Raw genomic sequence first — 8,963 nt, 5'->3', positions numbered from 1 at the left:
GCTTTCAGCTGCCTCCTTCTCCATGGCATATGGGAGCAAGGCCCAAAATATCGATATCGATGAATATATCGGTGTACCCAAAAACCGATATATATCGGATATTTCGGATATATCCATTTTTTTGGTAACCAGTCCAAACTATTTAAAATATCGGAAATATTGGATATATCGGAAATATCGGATATATATTGGAAATATCGGATTTATATTTTAAAATAGTCAAAAAGTCAACCGATATATATATCGATTATATCGGAAATATCGATTATATCGGCGATATAAAGTTTCATATCGGAAATTCCGATATATATCGAGAAAAAAAGGGTTCTATATTCGGTGGATATATGTCGAAAATATCGATGTCGGTGTACCAAAATACCAATATATATCGGCGATATATATATCGGCGATATATCGGATATATCGGCGATATTTTGGTCCATGTATGGGAGGCCATAAATGCTAAAAAGTTTGAACACAAGAATGCGCACAGGGGAAGCTTGCTCAGGAAATGCAGTATGGACACAGACAAATGCATTCAAGCTTTCAGAGAGGTTGAACAGTAGCATACTCCTCCTAACCCCACACACTCTATTTCTTTAGATCTTTTGTTCCCTGTCATACCACCCAACTGTGTATTAATACGATTTGATGCCTCTTATCACAGGGTGGGCAGGAGCTAGATGTCTGGCATGGGATGAAGAAGGACAGCTCGTGGGATCAGCAATTCGAAGGTTTAGGGTACAAGGACCTGAGGAAGCTGAAATGGTGGCAGCAGAGGTAGTAGTGTTGTTGGCTAGAAGATTAAGGAGGACAAAGTATATGTTTGAAGGGGATTGTGCAAGTGTAGTCAATGCCTTTAGTGATGTAGGTAGCTCTTGGTCATTGGCAGCTTTATATCAGTATGTAGCGAACCAAATTCAGATGTTTGAATTCTGTCAGTTTCATTGGATAAGTAGACTTTCAAATGGGGATGCCCATCAACTAGCTGGGTGGACTTACCACCAACTAGATATGCGGCATCTTCCGAAGTGTATGCTGGATACAAACTTTGTCCCTATTTCTCTCTAAGTTTTTAATATATGGCAATGTTTATCGAAAAAAGAAAAAGAAAAAGATTTAAATTGCTAGACACTCAGAGCATGAAGTACCTAAAATACAACAACAATCTGCTTGCTTCCTGGATACATTAAAAAATTAAGAGTATTGATAAATGTACAAAATTAGAAACCAAATAAGAACAAGGTTCTTCTTTCCAGCATAGACGCATAGTTACAGACTTACAGTACACAAAAGCGCCATATGTCTTGGCACACATACACAGGTCGTCGGCCCTTACTGTTGGCTAAAATAGTAGCAAGTGTCAATCTACAGGAATTGGAGTAGTTCAAACTAAACACACACACATTATCAATCAGGGGTCTAATCCTCCATTCCAAAGCAGAATTCCTCCCGGTAAAAGTGTTGATAATCTCCTAGCATGTCCCTCCACTAGATAAGAACAAAGTGGACAACGAATATTCTCCAAAATGCAAGCACTTGATAGTTCAAAAACTAGCTCATTTTTATTATGCTTCTTGTTGAAATTCTACGAATCATCAATAATCTCTCCAAAATACGAATTCTTTTAGATTTAAGTTGTTCTAATTCGTCAGAAGCATGGAGAATCATTTCCTCCAAAACAGTAGCATTTTCCAGCAAGAATTTTATCACACCGAGCTCCATAAGGCGCCCATCGAACTCCAAATATTCTACTTTTTTTAGGTGTAATAGTGAACACTGGGGAACTGTTTCTAATATCCAACCTCCACCTTCGCTGTACGGATTCTCTCCCTGAATAAGAATCACATCCATTAGATAAATAACGGGTACGAAAATGATAAAGATGCAGAAAACAAAATTTCAGATACTTGCCTTAAAGATAAGAGTTGCTAGATAAGGCGAGATTCGGGGTAAATGTAGGAGTGCCCTTGTGGACAGTCTCTTGAAGTCCTTGTACACCTCCAACTGAAGTAAATTCTCAAATTCTGGAAGATCAGCCAAGAAATCTTTTGCATGGAAGAGAATCTTGGCACGGGGTAACAAAAAAATCATTAGTACAGGACAAACCTTGGATAAATATTACACATACATTAACAAGCCCTATTTGATACAGTGTAAAGGTTGCAGAGAAGATTTCACTTTCTATTCTCTGCAGGCAATATGAGCAATTGATTGGATTAAAAGAGAAGCTTATTAAAAGAGGTCTTGGAGTTGAGAAATTCAGTAACCTAATAACAAAACCTCATTTTCCAGATTTAGAAAAGTTACAAGCATTTTGACTACAAGTTTCCACCACGTAAAAACAACTAAAAAAAAATCCAAATGAGATAAATGCTGCAAGAAATGAGAACTTTAACGAAGTTCTAGATTATAGTTTGTATTAAACTCAGCAGATAGCACAACACAGTGACACGCCACCTTCCTAAGACCTTCTTGGTCCAAAAAAACCAGTTCTAAACCTTCTTGAACTGAACTTACCTGACTAAGCTTATTGAAGGCTTGGCAATATCCTGGGCACATTCCATCAAACAATTTCCAGCCACTAGCTAGACACATGCTTTGAAGAATGTTTTACCTTCAAAATTTCATGGTTTTAAACTTCTCTCCATATCATGCTTGAAACCAGCTTAGTAATATAATCGGCGAATTTAGGATAACTTGCCTAAATGTTACTTAGCACTCTATTGGATTATGCAGCACAGGACAATTAACGCATAGTCGCATACTTTTCATTTATACCATTTGATAGTCATCAAATATGTGGAGTCTAAATAAAAAACGTTAAAAAATACCTGGCCTGAAATCTGTAGAAGTTTTACATGAGAGAGCGCTCCAAGAAGCTTACTGGCAGCAAGACTTATTTCTTCCTTTAGCCTATGCGGATGAAACTTCTGGAATACAACATTTGCAGAAGATAGCAATGGCATGTCAGTTACACTGCACTCTATCGGGTGATATTCACCCACCCAGATCAAGGATACAAGACTTGGTGCATTCATCTTGAAAAAATCAATATTTCCCCCTTCCAAATTTTTAGAACTTTCCATCACCAAGCGCTTTAGTACAGGGTTTGAAATAGAGATTTTGTTTGAATTGTTAATCCACGCACAGTTCTTAATAATCAACTCTTCAAGAACTGGGCAACTTGAAAAACTTTCAGTTAGGCATTCATCAAAAAACTTAAGAGACGTAAGTTGAAATATTTTGAGGACTGGAAAGGATATGGAAGAAGGAATTTTGACAACACCGGCATCCGATAACTTGAGCACTGTCAGTGATTCACATGAAAAAAGGGCTAGGGGTAATATAGTTGGTGCTCTAAACATAAAGCCAAGGTCAAGAATGAGCTCTTGAACATTATGCCCAACTACTGCAGAAATCCAAGCGCTAACACGAGAATCATCACATTCTGGATAGCATTTGAGACTAAAATTTTGTATATTTGACAAGTTATGGAAAAGCAAGACCCTGTCAACTGAATTCATAAAATGCCTTGCACATTCCGAACTACTTTGAAACATAACATAACTCAAGTCAAGATTAGGTGCAGAAGTCCACACGTGTCTCCACCTTGTTGATAAAATACATGTAGCAACGACATCTTTCGTTGAAAGAAACGAGAGGAGGTACTGAAGAACTGTGTTTGGTAGTTTACTGATTCTGTCCTCTGCTATGCTCATGTTATGTTGTTTCAGTAGCTTTTGCTTTTTCACATCCATGTGATCTTCCTAGTAGAAATATTACTTGTCAAATCAGAAACAAAGAACATAAAACACAAGTTATCATAAATTTATAATAAACGGGGAAGAGATCTAGAAAAACAGAAAATGAACAAAACCTTGGGAGTTTTGGTGGTTCATTTCAATAAAAAAAAAAGTTCAAATGATATTTTCCTATAATGCAAGGGCTGTGTTATGGATTACATTATGATACATACCAAATGATCTTTGATAGGAGCTTACATAAATCTTACAGTATATAATTGTGATTATGAATCTTTTGATTTGAAGAGCACAGAAGAACAATATATACGATAAAATGCTTATCGTGAGTCTCAAAAGAGTCACCTAGGTAGTCTCAAAGGGTTGCTACGCCTTTTAAAAAAAATGGTATAGTCCAGTACTTAATATCAATGTGATCGTCGCATGCGTACACACACACACTCACTTCAGAGACATTAGAGATGGAACAACACCTAGCTTTAGTGGTTGACTGGTTAGTTCGCATATTAACAAGACATTAGTTCAATAAAATTACAAAAATGAAATAAGATGCACATGATATTATATTAAGAAGAAATGGAAATGTTAGTGTTGACATTTACCTATCAGTTGAAGATGAAAGGCACTTTAATTACTGTTCACTCACTGAAGAGTGGAGAGTCCCTGGTGTATCTAGGAAAGGACGGTTAGGGATTTGTTCTCTACTTAATAGCAGTTAAGGTTGAACCGATAAACTGCTCACATTGCACATTTGCACCAATGCACGAACCACGATGTGACGCTTATAAAGAGGAGGTTTCGCAGACAATATATCACACTGTAACGTAGTGGCGATTTATATCCCGAAATTTTAGGGCCCAATATTGGTATTGACTGCCAAATTTTATTCTGAAACCCAAATTGCCACAAAGTCTATGACACATTTTTAATTAGGAGATCATGATAGAGAATTTGTTGTTTGGCAACACGCTTTCTGGATGTTTGAAGTAGCCTTATGGTCCCTGGTTCTACTTTTGGGGGAGTCTCTGGAACACTGGGATCTCTTCCGTGGACCATGAGGACCCTAACAAGTAAGGTTTATCACTCTTTGGTAAGAGTTTTCCCTCCAGAATAGTGCACTGTAAAATAGAACACCTCATTTAGCAGGTGTTTGTATGTAAACAAAACAAGAGCCGAAACAATATTTTGGAGTTTCTCTCAAGCCTATGTCCTAAGGTCAGGAGTCTATGATATGGTACACAACTGGTTCTGAGACCAGAAATTCAATTGCACATTTGCACCACAGTTTTGGGACAACACACTAAGTACTCAACAACAACAAACCAAATTTTTCTGGAAACGCTAAATCTGAGTAGATTGATCGAATAGACTAGAGAAGATTTATGCAGGATACCAAAACAGAGAACACAAGCATACCGCTACAAAACCATTAATAACACAACAAAGTGAACAGATAGTAAAATGAAATTTAACACAAGAAATACTCTCCAATGCTTGATGTGGTTCAGAGTTCCGACTATCAAACTCTGATTATGCTTCTTGAACCTCTAGGAATCATCAATAATTTCTCCACAGCATGCAATTTTTTCTCTTTATCTAGAAGTAGTTCGTCAGAAGTATGGAGGACCATTTCTTCCAAAACACTAGCATTCTCCAGCAAGTACTTTATTACATCAAACTCCACACAATGCCCTTCAAACTCCCAATAGTCTACCTTTTTTTGAGGTGTAACAACGAACACTGGGGTACTGTTTCTAATATCCAACCCTCCCCATCTTCAGGGTATGGCCTCTCTCCCTGAATAAGAATATTATTACTTTAGATATGACGAAGAAAAATAATTAATAATGAAGGAGAAAACTAATTTTAGATACTTGCCTTGAATACAAGAGTTTCTAGATAAGGCGCAATACGGGGCAAATGTAACAGTGACTTTGTAGAAAAATGGTGGAAGTCCTTGTGCACTTCCAACCAAAGTAGATTCTCAAAATTGGAAGATCATTTAAGTAATCTTTTGCACAGGAGAGAATCTTGGAACAAGGCAAAAAACAGAAAAACACATTAGTAAAAGGGTAGGGGAATCAGGAAAATTAGAAACCTAATATCAAGCCTCCTTTCAAGCCATATAAGTCATCAAAAATTCGACAAGTTCAAACCACGTAGAAACGTCTAAAATTTCAGGATCCCATCATTCCAGCAAGCAGGACAAAGAACTTCTACAGATACTTGAAGTTTCAAAGTTTATGGTTTAAATTATACTCAAAACACAATGCAACAAACCACCTCCCTAATACTTGGGCCACAAATAGTTATAAGCCTTCTTGAACTAAACTTACTTGACTAGCATCTTGAAGGTTTGTTAGGATTCTCTACATGTTTGGGCACAATCCTCCAAAAGTTTACACCCACTCTCTACCTACAAAGTTTTGAAAGAAGGAATTCCTTTAACATGCCATGATTTTCCAATTCGCTCCTCATCAATAGTTTAGCATGGTTAAAACCAGCACTAGTTATCTGCAATCTTGTTTCGCACTCTTTTGCATTATACAACACAGGGACAATAAATGGATGTTTACATTTCATATCATTCTATTAGTCGTGGATAAACAGAATCACTAAAAGAAAACCCATAAATACCTGGCCTGAAATGTTTAGAGTTTTCACATGAGAGAGCCCTTCAAGAAGCTTACTGGAAACCAAAGCCATTTCTTCCTTTGGCCTTTCTGGACGAAACTTCTGAAATATAACTTTAGCAGAAACTAGTGATGGCATGCTAGATAGACTGCACTCTATTGGAAGATAATCACTCACCCAGCTCAAGGATACAAGACTTGGTGCATTCATCATGAAAAAATCAATAGTCCCCCCATCATAACTATCAGTCATTTCCAGTACCAAGCACTTCAATGCAGGGTTTGAAATCGATATTTTATTAGAATTGTTAATCCACTTGCAATTACATATACTCAACTCTTCAAGGACCGGAAAACTTGAAAAACTGTCAGTTAAGCATTCATCGAAAAATTGAACATCTCTGAGCTGAAGGATTTTGAGGTATGGAAAGGATATGAAAGAAGGAGCCTTGACAATACCCACGGACGATAATATCAGCACTGTCAATGATGCACATGAAAAGAGAGCTATGGGTAAAACGATTGACTCTTTCTTATAAACACAGAGACTAAGATTGAGCTCTTGAACTTTGTGCTTAAGTATTGCAGAAAGCCAAGCATTAATACGAGAATTGTCACAGTTCGAACAACTGAGACTGAACTTTTTTATAATTGACAAGTTGTGGGAAAGCAAGACTCTATCAATTGAATTCATAAACTTTCTTGCACTCTCCGAAGAATATCCACGAGAACTAAAGTCAAGCTTAGGTACAGAAGTCCACAGGGTTGTCCATGTGGTTGATAAAACACTAGTAGCAACGACTTGTTTTGTTGGAAGGAAAGAGAGGATGTAATGAAGAAGTGTGTCTGGTAATTTACTGATTCTATCTTCTGCTACACTCATGTTATCTCGCTTGAGAAGTTTTTTCTCTTTCCCATCCATGAAATCTTCCTATTCAAATAAATTCCAAAATCAAAAATGAAAACGGAAATAAAGCTTTAGGGTATGATTACTATAATGATTAATGGCAACCGTATTCAATAATTCAATATCTAACTTACATTGAAAAAGATAGGTGTGTTTGTATCCGACAAGGGAGAAGTGTCTGAGACGGCCTGATATCATAAACTGAGGTATATCACATACATACATAACACGAGCTTCTAGCTCAATTGGTTGTGTACCCCTCTCCTCGTGGGAGAGGTTGTAAGTTCAAATCCCACCAAGTGTTGGTTAGGATTTCCTTTTTGTGTAATTATGTGATGGGCTTTTGGGCCAGGTGAGCGAAAACAAGTCTTCATAGACAAGATAGAAGTGGTTGGGTCTACACAAAATGGAGCATCGGCGAGAGCCTTCGGGCTAGGTTCCCTTCGGGGTTGATGAGCCTTCAGGCAATGTAAGCCTTCGGGCTAGGGTCCTTCAATGTAATTGGTGTGGGTATGCATTAACCCTCTAAATTTATATAATAATAATAAAAAAAAAGATATATCACATACAATATGTGTCTATGTCGTGTCTAACAGGGACACGTGGATATGTACCCGACATGGATTATTTTTAAAATATGTGTGTCCATGTTACATAGTTCGAAATAGGTTGTAGGTAAGGAAAAAAAACTTAACAATACATTAAATGCATGAAAGAAGGAAAATGTAATGGATTCTATTTTTTGAATGATATAGTCATATGGAATAATTTAATACACAAATCCATATTTTCTATTTCTTTTTTTTAATGTTTGTTTCGACAAGCTTAAGCATGTAAGATAAAGAAAACACAAGGTTAAAGAAAAACCTAAAGTCCTTCGTTCTTCTCTGTAGCAATTTGATACAAGGAATTCAATTGTGCAGTTCAACCAATTGAGCTGAACTGGATTTCTTGCATTAGCTCTTAAACTCGTGATAAGAAGGTCTAGCAATATTACATTTACAGTTGTCTCTTAATCTGAAGGGCATAAAATAAATGCCAAATCAAAATAACGCCAATTAGAAATTGGGTAAATTGCAAGTGTGGATACTTACCTCTCAGTAGAAGATGAAATGCACTTTTTAATTACTGCTCATTCACTCAAGACTGAAGTCCCACCCTGGACCCTGGTTTAGGTTTTGCCGCTTTACTTATAGCCGTCTGGGTTTGGAATATTTGGATCCGATATTGATATTTTCGATATATATCAGTATTATATCACACAATAATCAGCAGCACATATTGAGGGGTTGAATATAATTTCAGTGACGTAAAAGAGATTTTCTAAATTATTTTAAATAATATGAAACTAATACTAATTTCAGTAAAATGAGAAAGTTTTTTGTAAATTGCTTAAAAATGAGGAAGCCCATTAGAATAATTAAGAGAGGTGATTCTAAAATCTTAAAATAGAGAGATGAAATACACTGCTCGGTTAGGCTGAGTCCAATGGTTTGAACCTCTAAAACACTAAACCACAATAGCACAATATATTTTAAAAGTGAATAAATAGATCAAATAAACTAGAAAAGGTTTATGCACGATACCAAAACAGAGAATACAAGTATACTGCTACAAAACCATTAATAACATTGACAAACTGAACAGATAGTAAAATGA

At 36.5% G+C, this 8,963-nt stretch overlaps 2 protein-coding genes across 10 annotated transcripts; both read right to left on the bottom strand.

The window, feature by feature from the left end:
* Positions 1 to 1,157: 1,157 nt before the first annotated feature.
* On the bottom strand, positions 1,158 to 4,941 carry LOC147477806 (F-box protein At4g22280-like). 2 transcript variants are annotated; one of them, XM_086582952.1, is made up of 4 exons: positions 4,367 to 4,941; positions 2,835 to 3,770; positions 1,911 to 2,067; positions 1,158 to 1,829 (listed from the first exon to the last, which is right to left on the bottom strand). In XM_086582952.1, the coding sequence occupies exons 2-4, from the start codon at positions 3,759 to 3,761 to the stop codon at positions 1,555 to 1,557; spliced, it is 1,359 nt and encodes a 452-aa protein (XP_086439078.1). In that variant the 5' UTR covers positions 3,762 to 3,770; positions 4,367 to 4,941; the 3' UTR covers positions 1,158 to 1,554. The 2 variants fall into 2 exon arrangements, with proteins under 2 accessions (XP_086439078.1, XP_086439079.1); XM_086582953.1 differs by having other exon boundaries at positions 1,158 to 1,833; positions 1,915 to 2,067.
* A 150-nt stretch (positions 4,942 to 5,091) lies between these two features.
* Positions 5,092 to 8,540, bottom strand: LOC147477805 (F-box/LRR-repeat protein At3g26922-like). Of its 8 annotated transcripts, XM_086582958.1 has the most exons (6): positions 8,399 to 8,539; positions 8,172 to 8,321; positions 7,439 to 7,492; positions 6,402 to 7,328; positions 5,639 to 5,794; positions 5,092 to 5,557 (listed from the first exon to the last, which is right to left on the bottom strand). In XM_086582958.1, exons 4-5 carry the CDS (start codon positions 7,317 to 7,319, stop codon positions 5,660 to 5,662), a joined length of 1,053 nt encoding a protein of 350 aa, XP_086439084.1. In that variant the 5' UTR covers positions 7,320 to 7,328; positions 7,439 to 7,492; positions 8,172 to 8,321; positions 8,399 to 8,539; the 3' UTR covers positions 5,092 to 5,557; positions 5,639 to 5,659. The 8 variants fall into 8 exon arrangements, with proteins under 8 accessions (XP_086439084.1, XP_086439081.1, XP_086439085.1 ...); XM_086582955.1 differs by lacking the exon at positions 7,439 to 7,492; XM_086582959.1 differs by lacking the exon at positions 7,439 to 7,492 and having other exon boundaries at positions 6,402 to 7,324.
* Positions 8,541 to 8,963: the final 423 nt, after the last annotated feature.

The sequence above is a fragment of the Coptis chinensis genome, chromosome 9, assembly GCF_015680905.1.
Source record: "Coptis chinensis isolate HL-2020 chromosome 9, ASM1568090v1, whole genome shotgun sequence".
In the NCBI taxonomy this organism is placed as follows: Eukaryota; Viridiplantae; Streptophyta; class Magnoliopsida; order Ranunculales; family Ranunculaceae; genus Coptis; species Coptis chinensis.
Note: the sequence above shows the minus strand (reverse complement) of the source record. Positions and strands in the feature narration are given on the sequence as shown.